Raw genomic sequence first — 22,325 nt, forward strand, 5'->3', positions numbered from 1 at the left:
AAAATAACTCAAATATCACTGAGAAATAAAAATTTATTATTTGTATTTATAGTTTTGTTTCTGGCAAGAAGTTTTATATTATCATTCACATCTTCGTTTATCGACTTCTCCTCGTACAACAACTAGAAACGCCCTGACTCTGCAAGATGGTTGAACTCAAATTTGAGAAAGAACAGGTTAGTTTTTCCTTTAATTAATAAACTGTTATTTATCGTGTCAATGCAAAAAACGTGCAATAAATTTCATTTCGCACATCTAACTAACAAGGTACGAAAAAAATGGGTTATCCTATTACTAAAATCATTCATGGCCAACTTTGTGAGGTTTGTGTTGACGTGAGATAGTTTAGCCTTAGCTGGATTAATCAATTGATTGCGAAACTATTGATGTAATAGAGCAGGGAAATGTATCTTAAATGAATTTTATATATAGCGAAATATATCTTTACGTAAATAAATTGGTTGAAAACACATTAAAGTCAGTCTGTACTCGAGCACCGCCGACAATGACGCAACTGGTTGACACTCAATATGAAAATACTGCATAAATCTTATTATCCCGGCGCACCCTGGGCTAAAAAATTTTTTACCTGGAGAAAAATGTCTAAAGTAGTGCTTCTTTTTTCCTTTCTTCAGGGCGGGCAGACTTTTGTTTGAAGGGGTGGGGGGCTTGAAAGATTTTATGCCAAACAAAAAGGAAAAACATTTTGTGGGGCCCCCATTCGGATCAGGATCCCAGGGCAGTGCCCCAGCCTAGTTACGTGGGGGGGGGGGCTGACAGTGACCGTTTGTGTTGGCTAATATGCATCAATAAATTCAAAACATTTTGTTCTGCTCTCAGCCTGCAATTTAATAACTACCCACAGATAATTTTAGGTGAAAGAGATGCTGTATAATCCAGATATTTTTTTTCCAGGAGACTTTTTTTTTTTGTCAGTGCAAAACGTGCCTGATGGCTTGGACGAAAGTTGCCAAGGCCAAACAGACACTACAGTAACCGGAAAAAAATCTCCTGCATAGGAGACATAAGAAAATCGGAAACCAACAATAATATTATAAATAATTTTTTTATTTTAAATAAATAAAACCCCAGTGCAGATGCAGTATGATCCAGATTGCCAAGGGTGCCATAAGCCACCAAGACCGGCATAATGGTGCAAGGTTGCCATAACTTCTCTCTCGCTTTTAGAATCATTCATTCCAGGTTGCGCTAGTAGCGCAGGCAACTCCAATGACCATTCATTCTTGGCGATCTGGATTATTTGAACGATTCACCCCTTAACTGTCATGGGCATATATATACGCTATAGGGAGTCTGCGTTAATTGCCACTGCGGTATTTATACATCTTTACTCTTTGTTATTGAAGAAGGGTGGCACCGGGGAGCAAATTGTGTAATATTTCACTGGCAGTTAAGGGGTTAACCCATCTAAATATATCCCACAAAGTTTTGGTTGGATTATAGTCACATGAGTTCACTCTGTGTATATGCCAGTTTTCCACCCGGTCCTGTAAGTTAGCAAGCAAGTAGGATATTTTTTTTAATTAAATGCCTTTTTTACTCAATTTGTTTTTGTATCAACAGATGGAGGTAGATGATGCAGTTAAAGGCGAGGGCTTAAAATTGTATTACATCACTAAAATTGAAGACCTCCAGGTAAGGATGCAATTTGATAATTTTCTGATCTATAATAAAGGGTATGTGTTTGAGCTTATTTTTAGACTTTAATATTTGATTCAATCATTTATTCGATTGTGTTTTTTTTTCTGCTTCAGCTGGTTGTAACAGAAAAAACCCAGAACCTGCAACGTCTTCAAGCTCAGCGAAATGAACTCAATGCAAAGGGTAAGTCCAGCTCTTTTATCTACTGACATTCTTGTGCTTGAAATTCCAAATTTATGTCCACAAATACTGATTGATTTAACACAAATCTTTTTCGTATAGTAAGACTGATTAGGCCTATCCAATCGGTACAAACCTGCACCAGAAAATTATAAATTTCTGAGCAATCAAATATGCATCAATTTGATATCTAATATTGCGTAATTTGTATTAATCAAAATAATGTATCGCACCCGGCAAGAAAAGTGACATAACTCAAAAAACCTAAAATTTCAGAATAATGAAAATGAACTTCACTTTTCCAGTACAAAAGGCTGTTAACTAGAATAAAACTTTTGCTGCTTAGCTGCCAGTTTTGTAGTTACAGGAATGTCAATATTACTGACTTGTAAAAGAAAAAAATTGTTTTTTTGAATATGCAGTTAACCCAAATTCGTGAATTTTTTTAGTTATGTCACTTTTCTCGCGGGGGGTGCGATATGTGAAAATATTGAATAGCTGTACTTTCATAAAACCAATGGAAAGATAATTTGTGTCCTTCGCCACGAATCTATTTTAGCAACATCATTTCTGATGAACCATATTGTTCTTGCTGCTCTAAAAAAACACCTTAAAAAAAAAAAATACTTGAACATTGTTGGGCAGACCCATTCACAAGATGCTAATTAACGAAACAAATTTGACATTTCATTTCTTTTGTACAAAATCAACAAAAAACAATTTCATGAAATTTTTTAAGGATTATGAAGAATGGTGTTTCTCTCCTATTTTCGTAAAAACATAATATTACAAAGTCTGAACAGACCCCTGGTTAGATAATTTAAGTTCTACTGTAATCCTTAACATTTTGTAATGAATTAACACAGTAATTTTTATGATTGAAATTCTTCAAAATGATTTTTTGAATAGTAAAATAAGTTGATTAATGTGTTAGTATTTTTTTTAGATAGTTTCTGTTGTGTGTGTGATGAATTTTTGACTTCTTCAGAGTATTTGCATAGACTGTATTGAAATTCGAAATTGTCATGTTTGAGTCCTTGGAGTGTAATGATGGCTTATAATTATATTCATCAGCTTTCGAGTTTTCAGACTTAACAACAATTTTTAATTCTAAATTAGTTTGAAGGTGGAAATAACTATGGCACCAGAGAGACATATCTGTTGAAATTTTTCCAAAAGAAGCTGAATCCAATGAATTTTCTTGAACAGTTTTCAAGGGAATTTCCAACCAGTACATTTCAAATTAAAACTGCTTTATATTTTTACATTTGTAATAGTTCTGGGAACTCTTCTTTGCATAGAAATGATATAAATCAGTGTTTCTCAATCTTTCTGAATACGTTGACCAGAGTTGGTCAGACTTGGTGTTTGGTGAAGTAGTAAAATATCTGAAACATTTTGTCGGACCACTCTTGTCCCATAGTATGGGACATACCTGTAATTTTACCACAGGTTGAGACACGTTACTCTAAATCATTATATATATATATAGTCGTTAAAATATAATTTCATTGATGATGATGATTATTATTATTTAAAAAAGATTTATTCAGTTAAGGGATCTCTGCAAAGAAATTTAAATATTTTTATTGGCTGAGACAAAAATTCCCGGTGAGCACTGAATTTGTATCAATTTTCTTTCATGTTTATTTGCTATGGAAAAATATGTATTTTTTAAAATATTTTTTCTCCATGTAGATTGTCAGCAAAAAAATCTTGGGTGTTAAGTTTTATAAATTGTGATTGTTTGGTATCGTGTTAGACAAAACTCTATAGATGTAGATACAAATTTGATATTTTCTGGATATATGGAGTTCAATGCCATAAATTGAAAATGCTTTTCTCTCGTCTTGTGTTAAAGTTCGAATGCTTCGAGAAGAACTGCAGTTACTTCAAGAACAAGGATCATATGTTGGAGAAGTTGTCAAACCAATGGACAAAAAAAAAGTACTTGTTAAGGTAATAATTATTTGGCTATTATCTTATATATAAATGTGAAAGTGTGTATGTATGTATGCTCTTTATACAAATCTACAGTTTTAGACCGATCGTCGCCAGATTTTGCATATATACTAAACAGGTCCGGGATTGAACCGCAGGCTACTTTAAAAGTTCGTCAGAGCTGGGCAAATGCCCGAAATGGGCAAAAAAACTGTTGGGCAACAATGGTTTTGGGGCCTCAACAACCACTTTCGGAACGTTTACTTTGGTTACCGTGGTTCCCAACAATGCGTTTCAGACGTGAATATATGCCTTTACAATGGTTTGTCACACTTTTAATTCTGTTATTATAACAGTTTATTCTTTTATAACGGTTTGTCACTTTTCCAATTTAATTGCAGAAAACCCAGGAAGCGCCGGGTATTTCTGCTAGCCTATATACAGGTTGTCCTGTAATCCTGTAAGTGATAATGCTGCCTTTATCTCATCAACCGCCCATCGTATAGGTATAGTTTCAATTTAAAAAATGCGTAAAAGTCATTTGAATAATATTCGCTGCACAAGCTGGACGTATGACGTCGCTAACAACAGAGAACAACAACTACGCTGACAAAACTGGGAATAAAAATGTTCAACGCCAACTGATGAACTCAATGCTTGCCTCAAATCATCAACACTCTGGCACGAAGTTAAAAAATTATCATTATCCACCAACATGCGAGTTCAACTGCAAAATGACTCAGCACTGCTATCATTTTCACATCAGTTGACCAACCAGTAGACCCAAGCACTGGACCGATTACGTTCCCAAATGGATTTTGCCAGTTATTAAACTCAGTTCAAGAACTTGCAGACAGTCTTCCCAAAAATTCAACAAAATGACCAAAACCATGAGTGGCTTTCTGAGAGTGATTCTGGCACCGAAAAATGACAGTGTGAACAAGATCAACGAAAAAATCCTAAAAATTATTCCAGGAGACTCCACATCTTACAAATCGGTTGACACTGTCACAGACACAGCGCAGACATTTAGTTCTGTATCCTGCAGAATTTCTGAACTCCTTTGGATATTCCGGGTGTGCCACCACACAATTTGACCCTCAAAGTCGGAGCACCTATAATGCTTTTAAGAAATTTGGACACACCAGACTCTGCGTGAAGAAATTGCACAATTGCATCATTGAAGCGACGATTCTAACTGGATGTGCCAAAGGAGAGAAGACGTCTTCGTTCCACGTATCCCAATTATCACTGAAGAAATGCCATTAACTTTCAAGCGATTACAGTTCCCGATTCGTTTAACTTTTGCCATGACAATCAACAAAGCACAAAGCCAGTTGTTAGTTAGCAGTGGCAGGTATCAACCTACTTGAGCCCTGTTTTTCACACGGACAGCTTGTTCGCGTGTTGGTAATCCTAAAAATTTGTACATCTACACACCATATGGACAAACAAAAATATTGTGTATCCACAAGCAATTGCCTGAAGATTTTAATTAAAATATTTAAAAATAAAAGTAATTTTTTCTTACTTGATGCAGACATTTTTTTGAGTAAGAAATAATAAGCTATACATATATAAATTTTTTACGGGGCGGGCAACGTCGCCGGGTATCAGCTAGTGTATATTATATTTTTAATCAGTCCTTGTAAATATAGTTATATAAGCTTTCCATTTTAAATAACTATCAGTTTAAAGTGTTATTTTTAATTTATAAAGTGTCTGTTGATTATATTTTTCCTGTGTATTTAATTGAATACAGGTTCACCCAGAAGGGAAATTTGTGGTAGATATTGATAAGAACATTGATATTAATAATGTTACCCCAAACTGTCGAGTTGCACTTAGAAATGATAGTTACACTCTACACAAAATTCTTCCTAATAAGGTGAGTTGATTATGTTCCATTCGATGTTACAATTATATGCCTGTATTCTCAGTGTTTTTGAACTGCTTTAATTTTCTTCAGATTCACATTTAAAAATTGAAAATTCAAGTGTAAATTGTTTCTCGATTTTGATTGCACATTTATTGCCTGCATTAAATAAAACTTCCGCAGTTAGATGTATTAAGAAGTTGTTTGATTAAAAATATAGTGCAGAATCTGAAAAGTTTTGATGGCAAAAGGGGCAAACAAAATGATAGTAAAAATTTTCAAGATTTCTGACAGTTGGAAAATTACAGTGAAAATCCTATATAGGGGATACCCTCTGTTATGATAATTGCCTATATTGATATCACTTCCTAGTGTTATTTTTATGTTAATAAACTCTGTCTATAACAATAGTAACTTCAAAATTATATATTTTTTCCATCCGTTTGAGTATCTTTATATTTCGATATATTTGTTTTTGATTGTACAAAGAGGAGATGTAAAATTCGCTGAAATAATCTTTTGGGGAATATTCGAAAATGTTCCATGGAAGGGCTAAAATAATAAATAACTTCATCCTAACTTTTTTTAACGTGGGAATTAATATCTAAAGAATATTTATAAAATGCTATATATATATATTTTTTTTTTGGAAATAAATTTAAAAATAACAATTAATAGTAAACTGATTACACTGGTAAACTAATGTTATATTTTGTTTGATTTTTCTGCTAGCAAAATTGACTGTACAAAACATTTGAGTTCAGCATTCTCAATGGGCACTCTGGTTATAATTGTTTCACAATAGTAATCTCTTTAAGCACCAATTAGAAATCACTAAACCCCATCCCCTTCAAAATGCCATATCTTTTTTGATTAAGTAGGTTTTCTTCCAATTTTCAACAGGTGCAAACTTAAGGCTATAGAGAAAAGTTTTCCATTAAGAAAGTATTTTTACAAAATATCTGGGCTTGTCAATGTTATAATAAGAGGCTTTTATGAAGACATATCGAGATATCTGACGAGATATCTCGTCAGTGTCGCTTAAAGGGTTAATGCTTACATTCTATATTAAGATACATTTTTACATGTCTAAAAAAATTCCTGATTTGCTGAGTCTCATTGAGAAATGTATCAGAATCTTCCAAACTGATAATCAGCATAGTTGTTGAAGTATTTTTTCCTAAAATCAACAAAAGCATGCAAATCGTTCATAAATTTCACTCCTGGCAAATCAAGAGAAAATCAATCCATGAAACTGTATGAAAAAAATTGATACTAAAACTATCCACCATGCTCCAGATATTTTGTATCCTAAATTTTCTGTGGAGTGAATTTAAACCAGGGTTGTTTGGTTTAAACCAAGTGGTTTTTTTCAAAAAATCAAATAAAAGTGGCCTAAATATAATTTTTTCCATGAAAAATATCATATTGGTTTATTAGCCAAAATTTTTCATTTTTACCACATTTTATATTCTCGGGGACATTCTGATGGTATATCTTTAAATGGCATTTAAAGTTATATACAGAAGCCAAAATTTCTCATTCTTACCACATTTTCTAACCTTTGGCTACATTCTGGTGCTCTATCTTAAGCAAATTCATGAATAAGGATTGCATCACACATCTAAATGTAGTGGTGTATTATCTAACAAGGTTTCTTTTTCCCTTCACAATGAAGCAGCAACAGTAGTGACACCATCCTGCTAGGGGCAGATGGTCCTATATCCAATAAAGACACCAGCTGTCCTTAAAGGACAAAGACTAGTGTACTGGTAGTTACATTACCTCAGACATTTTAATTTTATTTCCCATAAGAAGTAGCACATCTCCTACTGTATAGCTCCCAGTCTTAATATTCAATAGTTGTTTTTTTTATACTTTCATGGTAAGCCCAGTTAATCAAGGTCCTACTGTATAATAATAACAGATTTATGAAAAGTAATCAGCTATATACAGGGTGATTATAATTTGAAGTTTAGATTCCAAAACTATTCAATAAGAACTACTGGTCAGAATGACTTAAAAATTTGCAAACATACTCCTGTAGCAATGGAAGTTTCTTTCGCAAAAGGGAAAAAATTGCAAGTAGATGATGCTGTACTTGGCCAGCAGTATAATCAATTTTATCAACCACATCATTTTGGCACTTCCACAGCACAGTATGTGGATATAACTTCTATCAAGATGCACATTGCAATACCAGCAAAGTAGCTGCTAAAGACCCATTTTGACAGGATGCATCTTAACCCTTGCAACTTCTGGCTGTGGGGGGTACCTCAAAATGTCATAAACAGTGGTCAGATTGCAAACTTTGGTGAATTGCAATCTCCAGCACATCCCCTATATGTTAGAAGTTCCTCTGGAATATCAACGGGGGAGGGGGGGAGGGGTTGCGGTTGATTTAATAAAGCTGAATTGCAAGCACATCCACATCATAACCATGGCATACTCTGATCTGTTGTTGAACAAGAATTTTTGTGCTTTCATCTCATAGCCAGAACATGGTGGACAAGATATTTAACATTTCTTGAGGAAGTTGTAGTTATTTGTTCAATTACTTTGTTTTTTGTGATGTTTCCATGAATTATGAAATTGTGTAATGCTGTAATTAAGTTATCATTTTGCCATGACTGGCTATCGTTTCCATTCTACAAGCAAATTTCCCAAGTGTTGGATGATGTCATTAATTTTACATTTTTAAGTATTTTTTCTCCTTTACGAAATAAAATTCCAGTTTTTCAAGAATATTCATGTCAATTTTCAAGTCATTCTGACAATAGTTCTTTTTTTAGTGCTTTGAAATCAGAACCTTAGTTATAATTACCCTGTATATCGTAAATCATTGCTAATTAATCTGCATTATTTATGTGTCATTAAATACATTATATTCACCTAATTTTTATTATAGTTTTTGCAAAATAGCTTCCTAATACATAAAGCATATTGAAAGTAACTGGAGAAAAAACATCCTTATTAATTAATCAGTTATAAAAACATCTTTTTATAACTGATTAATAATAACATTAAAAGAATTTTCAAACACTAAATAATCCGTTGAGTTAAGCAAAAAATAATTGAATTGAAAAAGTTGGTTTTTGTTAAAATATAAGAAATATTTATTGATTAATTAAATATGGGAATAGTGTTAATTACATAAATAAACATTTTAGTTTAATTAATTATTAGAAGTTTGAATGATTTTTCAGGAATTTTATTTTATAAGACTTTCTCTTGGAAAGCCTTAAGTCTGCAGAAAACATTAGTGCTGTCACATAGTGGAAAGGAAGATGTATTGAAATGAGTTTGACAGAAGTTACCTTCTAAAATTACTAGAACAGCAAGAAGTTTTGGTACCTTGTACATATAGCAGAAATGAATTTATTGTTGATAGAAAGAAGTGAGAAATTTTGAAGTCAGCAATATTAATCTTTTAAGTAAGGAAATGAAACCAACATGAACAACTTTGAATTGAACTACTCACAATAAAATAGGAGTGATACAGAATTTGTGTGTATGTTCATTGAAGATAATAACTGTTCTGTATCTGTTCTTTAGAGTGAAGGTAATCATAAAAATGGTTTCTTTTGCCAATCAACTTTGATTTCATTTTTTGCTTAACTTATTTTTAAAAATTTATATTATTTTAAAAGATTTTTTCCCCCTCAAAGATTTCCAAAATCTTTAAAGCAAAAACTTAAACGAATCTACTGAAACGTCTCACCGTGATTGAGTGAATATTCTGAGAATACTCTCAAACTAAAGTTGTCATTATGAGGTGGTTATCACAAAATTTTTTTTTGTTATAAATGTTTCTGGCAATGAAAACTGAATTATATTTCATAATATTATAATGAGAGACAAAAATTGTAAAAAAGAATTCATAACATTAAGGTTATTCGTTATACTTTTTTTATTTTATTTTTCTGGAATATTTTTCTTGGACTGTTTAATGTTCTGATTTGAGTGTGAGTAACACTATTTTATGCTCTGTAAGAAATGAACGAAATCGTAGTATTTTAATATTTTCAATTCTCCAGTTTTTACACCCAGGAAAATTTTCTTGCCTAATATCTTTAGTACAAAGAATATGTAGCAATGTTTCTACTAAAGTTGGTTAGATCTATTATCTAGTGCAGTGATAAAAATTAAGATAATACAAATAGTTTCTTCAGTAATTTCTCTTACAGCTTTGCAAGTTTTATTTTACAATATCACTTTGGGAAATTTTAGGTTGATCCTCTAGTGAGCTTGATGATGGTTGAGAAAGTTCCAGACTCAACATATGAAATGGTTGGTGGTCTTGACAAGCAAATAAAAGAAATAAAAGAAGTTATAGAGCTTCCGGTCAAACATCCCGAGCTCTTTGAAGCGCTCGGCATAGCACAACCTAAAGTAAAAAAATTTTTAATTTGATAAAATTTGTTTATAACATTCATTTTTTTTTATCAGTAAATTACATTGATTTCTATGTATTACTATAATCATTATTTATTGCGTAATATGTTCATCTCCATATAAACAGTATATCACAAAGTGTTGGCTATAATGTTTTTCCTGTTTACATAAACAGGAAATGTGCGAGCAATGTAAAGCATTTATTGTAGCAAAAATTTGAATATTGGGAGAAATGGTTATGCTGAGAATCTACAAATTTTCTTTTCCAATTTTCAATAAAAATTGCAGGTATTGGGGGGGGGGAGATTTTTAAAAGTGGCGTAGAGTATGTGCTGCACACCCTTCTTGAATTTTTGAAATTAATAAACTATATAATGTGTGCCCCACTTTTCGATGTTTATCTGCCTTTTTAAAAGTTGTGTTAACATTTAAAAATACATTTGAATGATTAAAATTGAAATTTAATATTACACAAGTTCTTTAATTGCACAGTTTTTAAATGTGTTGTAAGTTTGATCATTTTCCAGAAAATACTGCATATTTTTCTCTTGCATAAATGAAGGAGTTTCGTTTGCTTTTAGCTTATATCTGGTGCTTTATAACAACACATATTTAAATCAATATATATATTTATTGTATTATATATTTGTAATGGAGCCTTCCATAACAGACACTTAAAAAAACAAAAATTCCTCATACTTCGTATGAATATGGCTCTTCAATGTACTTTTCTACCTATTGATGGATACTTTTTTTTCTCAGACAAAATTTTCCGTTGCAGGGCAGAGTTGTTTTGATAGGGTTGTCATTTATCAAGAGGTTCTATTGTATTTTAATGTCATAATAATCAATAGCAAGCATGTTCCTCCAAAATCCCTTGCGACTTTATGTAATTTTTTTCAATGGTTTTCTAGGGTGTGTTATTGTATGGCCCACCTGGCACGGGTAAAACCTTACTTGCTAGAGCTGTTGCACATCATACCGACTGCACTTTCATCAGAGTTTCAGGTTCAGAACTTGTTCAAAAATTCATTGGCGAAGGTTCTAGGATGGTTAGGGAGCTTTTTGTTATGGCAAGGTAAAATTACTTTTTTTTTTCGTTGTTTTTTCTCTAATGAATTCAGGCTTCTTTAGTTGTGTGAGCCTCTTATGTTATGTGTGCATCTAGAAAATGTATCAATTCATACTCTCTTGTATACATGTGTTTTTTCCAGTACTATAGAATTTTACATTTATTTCTTATTGCAACTAGTTATAATTATTTATATTTTCACTATTACTGGTTATTATTGGCATGTCTCTGAACAGCCATCTAAGTATCCTGTGGGATAAATATATCATAGGTTTGGAACGTTTGATCCTGGGGGGGAGGGAGGGAATAACCTGCAAGAGGTTAAGGCGTGTTCAGAAATTTTTTGAGGAAGGCTTGTTTCATAATTTTTTAAAATAGTTAAAAATATATTAAAGAAGAAAATTTTGTATACAGTTCTATCTTTAAGACCTAGCCTAATTTTTGGTTGTAAATGAAGGCATTTTTTGATTTAATGTATTTGATGTACACCAAACTATCTGGACAAGTTTCAAACTTTTTTAATCAATTGGTGAGGATGTTCAAAGTATCAAAAGAAATAAAAGTTCATAAAAGCATTCTTCAAAAGAGAAAAAAAAGTGAAAAATTACCCATTTTTTTTCCAAATACAGGATATCTTGGAATCGTTAACCAGAGCAATAATAAAAAATATAGTGGCACATGCTAAAATTTATTTGTTGGTGGGGGTCACACAAGATTTTTGATGCTGATAATGCCATGGGTTATAGAAAAAGGTTTGCCATCATTGATCTTGATTGACTTTCTTTATCATGTTTTCTATTATCCTCTTATGAGAAATTTTGTATATTTTTCTATTTTTTTAAACAAAAGGGAACATGCTCCTTCTATCATTTTCATGGACGAAATCGATTCCATTGGTTCATCTCGAATAGACGCGGGCTCTGGTGGTGACAGTGAAGTGCAAAGAACCATGTTGGAGCTGTTAAACCAACTGGATGGCTTTGAGGCTACAAAAAATATAAAAGTGATTCCTTTTTTTCTTTAATACGTTCATGTCAACATTTATTTTATAAATAGTCTATTTTTTTTTTTAGTGTGAATTCCAATCAGACTGATGATTTAAATTACCAGTGGAATTATCTGATACTTAGAAAAACTAAAAAAAGATTTGTTTTTATTTATATATATGTTTTCCTGTCATTTTGTAGGTCATAATGGCAACGAATCGAATTGACATTTTAGATCCGGCTCTGCTCAGGCCTGGCCGCATTGATAGAAAGATTGAATTTCCACCCCCCAATGAGGAAGTAAGTAGCCTACATTAATACAACTAAATTTTTATTTGGGATCAACAAAATGTTTTTTAATTGAAGTCTAAATAATGAAGGGAAGAAAAGATATCTTTTTATACATATTCAGTATATACAAGTTGCATAGTCCTTTTGATTTGAAATAACTTGCAAACAGAAGGGGGGAGCTGCAGCTGTACAATTTAGATGATAGCACAGTGAAGTGACTTTGCTCAATCAGATCAAAAAAGGGCCTCCCTCTATTATACAGAAATAAATTCAGTTATAACATTTGGATAAAAATCAAGATGTAGATAATTGAAATACTGGATTTTTGCTCATATCGGATCAGCAAGATGATTTGCATGATGAATGACGCTGATCCATTTCTGGTTCCGATGGCATTTTTTGGTTCAGTATAACAAATAGTGATAGCTGATTTAACCTAACCATCAGACGATGATCAGGTATTATATGTGCAAATTGGCCATGGCTGATACATTTTCCCATTTTTTTTATTTCAGCCAAAACATGCATTAAAATCTGAAATTTTTCTTTGTCAGTTGTGGTTTTGTTCAATTATATTTCTTTTGAGATATAGTTTTAGATCACCATTGAAACTTTTGGTTATAGTTTCTTTTGACGGTGGCAAAGGAAAAAAATCTGATGGTTTTATTTTCTTTTATGAAAAGTTCTTACTTTGCTTATAAAAATTCTGTTTGTATACAACGTACCATAATTCTTTGTACAAAAGCCAATGAAGCTAGGGAGGCATGATTTGGTGCACCAATGTAGTTGATCCTAGTGGGCATACTTGTATTTTTTTCCTTCCTCCAGAAGCTGCTAGTGGCAGATAGCTTGCAGATGAGGTCGGAAAAGAGTGTAAGTTAGCTTCATCACATTTTTGGTTTTTGACAAAATGGCAGAAAAACTTGAACAATGCTAATCATGATGGAGCTGCCAATTGGGACGCAGAATCTCTTAGTACTACTTCTTGGTGATGGCTGTGCAATGTGGTGTGTACTTCAGCATGTCCCGTGCGACCTCCAGAAGGAGTTTCTTCGACCATTAGTAACTTCGGCTCTAACTTTGCTGTGATTCTCGTGAAGTCTAGATCATCAGTCAAAATAGGATGAACCGATCCGATGCTCACCTCATATGCAAGTTTTTTTATCATGATTTGATGGTCCTGCATCACCAGAGTCCTCACTTGGTCAATGACAATCTCATTTCTGAATGTTGAGGACCTACCAGAACGTGTTTAGTTGATCTATGAAATTATTTAGTTTATATATTTACACTTTATTTACAATGAGTAATATTTACGGAAGACAAACGGGAATGCTGGTAGAGGAAAATGTGGCCCGTGCATGGTGAGACACAGACACGCGCTTCGGTGAGTAGGACAACATCAACCATCAACAAACCGAGCCAGACTCCTTTCACTCCCGATTTCTGTTGTGATGCCACCAGCAGAAAATATACTAATAATTATACAAGCTGGGAAGATACGCCAGCACCATTGTGTGGGCAGCACTACACGTGCTTCACTCTCCGCTGATGTATGACCATCTTTGAAGCAATTGTACCACTCCATTATTGTTTTGTCTCCAGAAGCCTGTTGAATCTTTCGTATTGTTTCCACTCTGGAATTACCAACCTTCACACTCAATTTAATGTGGTAGTGCTGTTCAAATTTTTCTGCCAGTTTGTCAAAAACCAAAAATGCAACGGTGATCACTTAGGCTTGCTCACTCATCTGCGGTTTGCTGGGTACTGTCAGCTCCTACAGGCAGAAAAAGATTTAAGTATCTTTTAATCAATCACCTACATATGTGCACCAAATCATGCCCCCCCCCCCAGCTTCATTTATTTATGCACAAAAAATAATGGTTGGCTACTTATGGAACAAAGTATAGTAGTACTCCAATCATGAGGTGGAACCAATCTATGGCATGTCACATCAGACCATTCTATTCTTTTCTAAACGAATGTCTCGTCTCATGGTTGGAGGACTATCTATCTAGGTAGATTTTTTGTACTGAGTTCAGATCTACATCAAAATCTGCATAATTCTCATTCTATAAAGTTTGCAACTATATTACGTAATTTTTTATTTTTGTATTTCTTCTCATTTATTATTTTATTATAAATGCTGCAGTTTTTTTGCATCTGAATAGGTATAATATATTTATTTTACAGTTATCTATTGTGCATATAACGCTATCTCTCTCGACATTCGCAAACTCTTTTATGTTGAGAAGACTTTCCTATTCATTTTATTTATGCAACTTAAATCTTGTATGGGAGAGCAAAAAACATTGATCATAAAGTAGGAAGTAATTGTTTTGTTTTGGTTTTTTGTAGGCCAGACTGGATATTCTCAAAATTCATTCGCGAAAGATGAATTTAACGAGAGGTATAAACTTGCGCAAAATAGCAGAAATGATGCCGGGAGCATCTGGTGCTGAGGTGAAAGGGGTCTGTACTGAAGCTGGAATGTATGCATTGAGGGAGAGGAGAGTGCATGTTACACAAGAAGATTTTGAAATGGCTGTAGCAAAGGTAGGATTTAAGCAGTGGTTTAATATAATGTTATTTTCATACAAAATGTTTTCAGTATCTATATCAAATAATAAAAAGTGATATTAGAAGACTAATGAAATCCACATTATCAAATATTCAACTAATTCAGAATTAATTATGGCTCAGCATAGATCATATTTTTGATTAAATTCTGTTGGGCACAGTATTTAAATAGTTTACCTAGCAGGTGCATATCTCAAATGGATCTCAAATTTGCCACAGTGGAAAACCTACTAACGTTACGGAGCAATAAACACAATGCTTGTGATAGAGGAAGAATATTCACGCACACATATTAGTCTCAGATTTCAAGTTGAAGTTTCAATATTTCAAAACTTTTGTGTGATGCCCGCTATATACAGGGTGATCAGCGAATAAGCCCTTATTTCAAAATTAAATATCTCTACAACAAAGATCAATGGAATTATGCAGTAAACGGTACGTTTATTAGCAAAACTGTAAGAATGTTGTGCAGAAATTTCGAAAATTTAGTTGTTTTTTTTTTAATTTTTTAAAATTTGAAAAAAAAAAAAAAACTGGAAATTTTGGGGTTCCGAAAATCCTCATTTGTGTGAAGAGAAACCACTGCATTCGCCTAAAGTTACTGCATGGGCTGCGGTATGCGCCATGTGTGCTGACAAATTGTTCCAAAATTGTAACGTAACGTTCAGTAGTAATCGTTTCTCGCGTGAAGAAGGGACCGATAATGCCTCTGGCGCATACTGCAACCCATGCAGTAACTTTAGACAAATGCAGCGGTTTCTCTTCACACAAATGAGGATTTTCGGAACCCCAAAATCTCCAGTTTTTTTGTTTTTTTTTTAATTTTAAAAAATTAAAAAAACAACTAAATTTTCGAAATTTCTGTACAACATTCTTACAGTTTTGCTAATAAACGTACCGTTTACCACGTAATTCTATTGATCTTTGTTGTAGAGATATTTAATTTTGAAATAAGGTCTTATTCGCTGATCACCCTGTATGTTGTACCAAATGGAAAGCTAAAGCAATATTGTTATTCATGAATCCATATTTCTGCTTAAAAGCTAGCAATTGTTCAATTGTTTTTGAAAAAATTTCAAGAGAAATCAGCTTGGGATGTATATACACAGTTAAACCCTGTTATAGCATTCCCCCCCCCCCCCCTGAAGCGCCAACCCTGCTTAGCACCACAAATTTTCAGTGAGCAAATCTTCCATATAGGGATTATAATGTAAAAAATCTGTTTTAGCACCAACTCATTATAATGCCAACTATTGTTTGGATGTATGCAAAATCAATGTGTCATTTCCTAAGAATTCACATAACATTTCTTCTCCCATCATTTTTTTTTTTCCAAAAGGAGTTAAGGATTTATCCTTTCCATACCAGTGTTATTATCATTCAGTATAACAGTGATTTGTGTATGTGAGATTAAAATGAAAAATTCTTTTCATTTTAATGTTTCCTCTCCTGTTGGTTATGGTTATATGGGGGGGATTATGGTAATCTAAGGGTTTCTGGAAACTATACTCATTGAAAATAATATTTTATTTTCTAAAAAGACGGCTTCCATTTAAAAGTATAAATAACTAGCTATAATACCTGGCGCTGTCCAAGTTTTCTTCAAACTTTAATGGGAAGATCAAGAAAGTGACAAACCCTTATATACATGATATAACTGGCAGCATTAAATAAGTGACAAACCATTGTAAAGGTTGCAATGTAATGTTAGGGAACCATGGTAACCAAAGTAAACATTCTAAAACTGGTGGTTTTGGATAGTTATTGCCCGACAGTTTTTTTTTTTTTTTTTTTGTTCAGCTCTACGAACTTTTAAAGCAGCTTATCATTCAAGTAGGGTCCCGTTTGGTATATATATGCAAAATTTGGCGACAATAGATCTAAAATTGTAGATTTGTATAGAGAGCATATACACTGGTGTAAGAAATTAAGAGAATTTGCAGACTTGGTCGATTATCTCTAGAACTACTGTACCGATTTCAATGAAATTTGATATGTACATACATTGATACAATACAAAACAAATAACCATTCAATAATTGTAATACACACGCATGATCGTGCGTAACACTCGTTGGAGTCGGAAGGTATGAAACAGTGGTTGCAGAATAAACAAAAAAAAATGGGTTAATAGGGGGTATGGTCCCCTCTTACAGATATACAGGTCTCACAGTGTGATCTCATACTTGAAATAAGGCAGTTTATCATTTCCTTCGGCAATTGGTCCCACTCGTTCAGCAACGCTGTTTTCATTCCCTGGATGGTTCCTGGAGGAAGGGGGGGGGGAGTTGCGAGTTGCAATTGCCCTCCCCAGAGCGTCCCAGACATTCTCTATAGGGTTAAGGTCTGGAGATCTGGCTATACAATCCATCCGGCGAATATCCCCACTCTCTAGAAAATCGTCGAGCAGAAGAGCTCTATGTGGCCTCGCGTTATCGTCCATTAAAATGAACTCAGGGCCAACTGCAACCCTGAAAAGACGAACATAGGGCTCCAAGACCTCATCCCTACACTTCACACCACTCACAGTGCCTCTTTCAAAGACATGGAGAGGTGTGCGGCCATACAACATGATGCCTGCCCAGACCATTAAACCTCCTCTGCCATAATGGACATTGGAGGGTAGGTAGCGGGTCCCTGGTGCTCTCCATATGAACGTACGGCGAGAATCGGTGCTTAGGCTGAACCGGGACTCATCAGTGAAGAGAATGGTCGCCCATTGATCCATACTCCAATCTCTATGCTCTCTGCACCATGATAAACGGATTCTCCTGTCCGTAGAAGTGAGCGAGACGCAAACAGCAGGTCTTCTTGCAAACAACCCTCTCTCATGAAGTCTTTTGGAATCAGTCACCCTTGATACACGGGTTTCTGTGGCTGCATACAACTCACGAGAGAACTGCGAAGCTGTAGCACTCGTGTTACGCCTCACTATAATTGACAAATGTTGATCTTCTCTGGCTGTCGTGGCTCTTGGACGACCTTGCCCAGGCTTTCTCTCGATGGATCCGGTATCCTGGAACTGTTTCCATAAGTTACACACGACGCTGGGCGTTAAATTGAACTTTCTACAAATCTGGACTTGAGATTGGCCTGCTAGCCTCCCCACAATTCGCCACCTCATTCCATGATCTAAACGTTGGTGGTTACTCATTTTTACTGTTACAATTTGAAATTAACCGATCGGTGCAAAATAACACCAAGAAATTCGCAGAGGTGTGCTAGCGAACGAAATGCGTCTTAACTTACATGTGCTTATAAGCCCGTTTCTCTACTGGCTCCGCCTACACACACGTGTACGCTTATGTATTTGGCGTACAAGGTTTGCATTTTTGTCTAGAAGCAGTGGTTTTACATTGTTCATTTCTTTTCATGAAATTCGATAAAATATGCAAATTCTCTTAATTTATTTCACCAGTGTATATATTGACACAAAATCAATTTTATATATATATATAGATATATAAATTTTGAGAATGTCCTCTTCAAGTCTTCCTTTCGAGTTCAATCATTATTATTGTAATTTTGGTGATTAAGAACCAAATGTTCTTTTACGTGTTATTGTTTTATTAAAAATACTAATTTGTTTTCCTCGTTTTCTTTTAAAGGTGATGCAAAAAGATGCAGAGAAAAATATGTCTATCAAGAAGCTCTGGAAATGAAATTTCGTTTCTTGGTTATTTTTTCCTTTTGAGCACAGTTTTTCTTTTTTCATTTATAAATGTTTGTTTTTCTTTTTCCGAAGCTCCAGTATCAATTTAACTTTTAAGTCCAACAGGAAATAATAGATAGTCTATTTCATGGAACAAAGTGGTATTATTTTATTTATGGACTTGTCCTACATACTGTGTAAAATATTTATTTCTTTGAACCATACTAGCATTTGTGGATGACACTTCTTTCTCGCTCATGTTATTTCTTATTGTGAACTAAGATACATTTGGAAATATATATATAGTTTGTGGCAGATAAAAAGAAATTAAAATTTTGATTAAATAAAATGCATGTTTTTCAATGTTGATGAGATATTGTAATGTGATATCATTTCAAATACCTTTGTTAAATTATTTATGGGATAGCCTATATAAAAAAAGGGATCTCCGGATCTAGTCTAGATATTCAAACAAGAAATTTTTATTTGCTTCACAATTTAACCTTAAATCTAACTACTAGGAGTGAAAACTGTACAGCAAGGAAAACATGCAACTCTCTCTACAGTAGATCCCGCTTATAACGTTTTTCAAAAACTGTCATGAAAAACATAAGCAGGAAAATTCTTTAAACTGGAAATCTTAATGAGAATTATACTTGGAGACCACACACGAAAATAAGTCGTGCTAAGTAGGGAAACGTTATAAGTGGGGTCAACTGTTTAATAGTTTTAGCCAGTTATTCATTCTTGTGTGTGTGCCCAAGTAGTACAAAGATATAGATCTATATCGGGCCACGATATCGTTCTGGCTAATAAAATGCATAGTCAGAGATAAATAGATCTATATCGTGAATGTGATATATTCAAATACTTCAAATTTTGGACGATAGATGGCGCCCTTTCAGAAGAAATTAAAAAATACATATATATAATTTTCTAGAGGTGGGTGGGTTTGAACCCACGTACCCTGAACTCTTCTCATCTGTAACTCCGTATCTTACCAACCCACCACTACAGCACTGGTTATAGATTGTTATTATAACATTAATTCACCAGTAATGTTTTTTTTACTTGTATTTTCAATCAAATTTTCATTTTCATGTATGCAGAAAAATTACAAAATAGAAATTGTGAGACATATTTATCATTTTGAGGCGGATAATTGAAAAATTATATTATAATTAAGGAAATTATATATAATACAAAAAACACAAGAAACAAATTAATGTATTGTGTAGTATATTAATTATTTATTTAAAATAATAATAAGGAAAAAAATAAATAATGAATAATTTTAAGAAAAACACACACATATACAACAAAAACAAGAGCAAATTTTTTTTTAATTAAAAAATATCTGCAATTATAAAGTGGCAATTAGAATTACGGTGGATAAGTTCTTGCTCCTCAACCAACCTTGCTAAAATACCAACATCTACGATGTAAAACATACACAGTAAGGATTCAATTATAACTGATGAAATGATTTTGATATGTCAACATAATTAATCCTATTAAAATCAAAATTTCATATGAAAAATTATTCATTCAAACGTTTTTAATTTCCATTCAAATAAAAAATTGTACGCTCGACTTTAAATTTTCCACAAATTTTTATTTTAAGGCAATATTTTTATTTAAAGACACACGATATGTTGATATATCAGCATATTGTGTATCTGATATATATCTTTGTCAGGTTCACGATATAGAGCTATGTCGTCTTTGATAGATCTATATCAAGAATCTGATATAGATCTTTGTCAGGTTCACGATATAGATCTATGTTTTTCAAACTATATTAAAATAATTTATGGTCCCAAGTTGTTGTCCTTCAAAGTAGAGATTATTCACATGGAATACATTTTCGACTGAAAAATTAGACTTGATCAATTAATATCATAAATAATTTGCACCATATAGGACGAGATCGTTCTATATCATAGTTATGACATCTGATATTCCTCTGACATTTCGATATATAATGATATGGTCCAGATATTGTACTATATCGTTGTGCTACTGGGGATGTCAGTGGCGTAGACAAGCAAAATTAAGGAAACACTTATCTTTTATTTATTTATTTATACAATATTGTTGGCCCTTGGGCCTATACAAGAGGATGCAATTGAGAATGACAAAGATATTGTTTGATGTTGGATAAAAAACTAGTGATAGAGGGAGATCAACAATAGAGCTTGGGAGTTTGTTCCATTCACCAATGGTATGAGGAAAGAAGCTGTATTTAAAGCAGTCAGTGGAAGCAGAAATAGGCTTTATTTTAAGGGAATGGTCGAGTCTTCTAGAGATGTAGGATGGTTTGGCTAAGATACCAGAAGTATCTATGTTGAACTGACCATGGAAAATTTAAAGCAATGTTAATCGAGAAATGAGATGAGTAGAGAGAGGGAGGAGATGAAGTTAATTTTTAAGTTCGGACACAAAAATGAAAGATGACCAGCAGTCGTGAACAAATCGGGCGGATTTATTTTGAATTGATTCAAGTTTGTCTGTATTACTGGAGGGGTAAGGGTCCCAGATTTCAGCGGCGTAGGAGAGGACGGGGGAGATATAAGTTTGGTAACAGAGAAGTCTGATATCCCGAGTAGAGTGTTTAAGATTGCGCGGGGGAAGAAAAGTTTGCTAAGACACTTCTGGTAAATGTAGTCGATGTGTTTGTTCCAACGTAGGTCGGCTGAAATAATGACACCAAGGTATTTGATATGAGAAACTTGGGATAACGGTAAATGATTGATGGAGTAGGAGTATTCAAGAGGAAGAAGTTTACGGGTAACTTTCATGTGAACCATTTTTGAGATATTCATTGGTATTTGCCATAGGGAACACCAGTCGGCGATGGAAGCCAGGTTATGTTGGAGAAGTTCTTGATCAGATTGATGGTGAATGATACGGTAAATTACACAGTCATCAGCAAAAAGTTTAGTGGTGCAGTTGAGGGATTGAGGAAGGTCATTGATATAAATTAGGAAAAGTAACGGGGAGAGGACCGATCCTTGAGGGGTCCCAGACTCGGAGGCGGATGATGAGTTATGATCATTAAAATGAACAAACTGTTTACGGTGTTTTAGGAAAGCCTCCACCCAATTAAGTAATTGAACGTTAAGGCCAAGGCGGGAGAGTTTGAGGAGAAGTTTATCGTGGGGAACTTTATCAAAGGCTTTAGAGAAATCTAGGAATACGATATCAGTTTGTAGGTTTTTATCAATGGCTTTAGAGAGGTCGTGGATGAAGAGGGCCAGTTGGGAGGTAGTAGAGAGAGATTGCCTAAAGCCGTGTTGGTTGGGGAAAAAGAAGCTGATGGAGTCTAAGTGGATACAGATTTCTTTTGCTACAATATGTTCGAAGATTTTACAGCAGGAGGAGGTGATTGCTATTGGCCTGTAGTTAAGGGGATTGGAAAGTGGACCCGTTTTGTGGATAGGAATAATTTTATTGATTTTCCAGTCGTTCGGGAGGGTAGCAGAATTTAGTGAAACATTGAACAGGATTAAAAGATAGTCGGCGACTTCATCAGCACAGAATTTAAGAATAGAATTTGGGATGTCGTCAGGGCCAACAGAATGGGGTTTCAGTTTTTTCAAAAGTTTTAGGATACCTTGTTTGGAGAAGGATATAGGGGGTGAGTTGTGGATAGAATCAAAAAAAGAGTATTGGGGAGGAGAGGGGTCT

At 33.9% G+C, this 22,325-nt stretch overlaps 1 protein-coding gene across 1 annotated transcript; it reads left to right on the forward strand.

The window, feature by feature from the left end:
• The first annotated feature begins 70 nt into the window (after nucleotides 1-70).
• Nucleotides 71-19,004, forward strand: LOC149088770 (26S proteasome regulatory subunit 8). The gene is made up of 11 exons (XM_089249902.1): nucleotides 71-176; nucleotides 1,585-1,656; nucleotides 1,776-1,845; nucleotides 3,704-3,801; nucleotides 5,546-5,671; nucleotides 9,890-10,051; nucleotides 10,969-11,132; nucleotides 11,976-12,129; nucleotides 12,314-12,412; nucleotides 14,762-14,959; nucleotides 18,592-19,004. The coding sequence occupies exons 1-11, from the start codon at nucleotides 147-149 to the stop codon at nucleotides 18,643-18,645; spliced, it is 1,227 nt and encodes a 408-aa protein (XP_089106028.1). The 5' UTR covers nucleotides 71-146; the 3' UTR covers nucleotides 18,646-19,004.
• Nucleotides 19,005-22,325: the final 3,321 nt, after the last annotated feature.

The sequence above is a fragment of the Pholcus phalangioides genome, unplaced genomic scaffold, assembly GCF_987345545.1.
Source record: "Pholcus phalangioides strain wild (caught in Gottingen) unplaced genomic scaffold, Ppha-v1.0 ptg000003l_1, whole genome shotgun sequence".
NCBI classification, from domain to species: Eukaryota; Metazoa; Arthropoda; class Arachnida; order Araneae; family Pholcidae; genus Pholcus; species Pholcus phalangioides.